Source organism: Geospiza fortis, unplaced genomic scaffold, assembly GCF_000277835.1.
Source record: "Geospiza fortis unplaced genomic scaffold, GeoFor_1.0 scaffold112, whole genome shotgun sequence".
In the NCBI taxonomy this organism is placed as follows: Eukaryota; Metazoa; Chordata; class Aves; order Passeriformes; family Thraupidae; genus Geospiza; species Geospiza fortis.
In genome coordinates this window covers 25,473,262-25,473,755 of record NW_005054298.1, presented here as the reverse complement: position 1 = coordinate 25,473,755, position 494 = coordinate 25,473,262, and the positions used below count along the sequence as shown (strand labels likewise).

The window sequence follows — 494 nt, the reverse complement described above, 5'->3', positions numbered from 1 at the left end:
CCCGCCGCTTCCCCCGGAAAGAAGAGCCCGCGCAGAAGCGTTCCTGCCTCGCCCCTGGGCAAGGGCCGGGAGCCCGCGGAGCACGAAATTGTCAGGGTTGGAAGTCATCTCTGGAGAACATCGAGTCCAACCCCTGCCACGGCAGGCTCACCTGCAGCAGGTGACACAGGAACATGTCCACGTGGGGTTTGAACGTCTCCTCCAGAGAGGGAGGCTCCATGACTTCCCTGGGCAGCCTGTTCCAGTGCTCTGCCACCCTCAATGTAATTAAGTTCTTTCTCAAGCTGAGGTGGAGCTTATTATGTTTTAGTTTATGGCCATTACTCTTCGTCCTGTCACTGAGCACCATCAAGAAGTGTCTGGCACCACCTCTTGGCACCCGCCTTTGAGGTATTTCTGTTGCGTCCATGAGATCCCCTCACAGTCTCCTCCAGACTGAACAGGCCCAGCTCCCGCAGTCTCTCCTCATGAGCAGAGATGCTCCAGGCCCTTCC

General features: G+C 57.5%; 1 protein-coding gene across 2 annotated transcripts in view; it reads right to left on the bottom strand.

The window, feature by feature from the left end:
- The window catches only part of TYW5 (tRNA-yW synthesizing protein 5), a 9,644-nt gene extending 9,150 nt beyond the window's left edge, over window positions 1–494 (bottom strand). For both annotated transcript variants that reach the window (XM_005416131.3, XM_031057250.1), the window contains exon 1: window positions 152–494. In XM_005416131.3, the coding sequence (XP_005416188.3) occupies window positions 152–409 (258 nt within the window). In that variant the 5' untranslated portion in view covers window positions 410–494. The remainder of the gene's footprint in view (window positions 1–151) is intronic.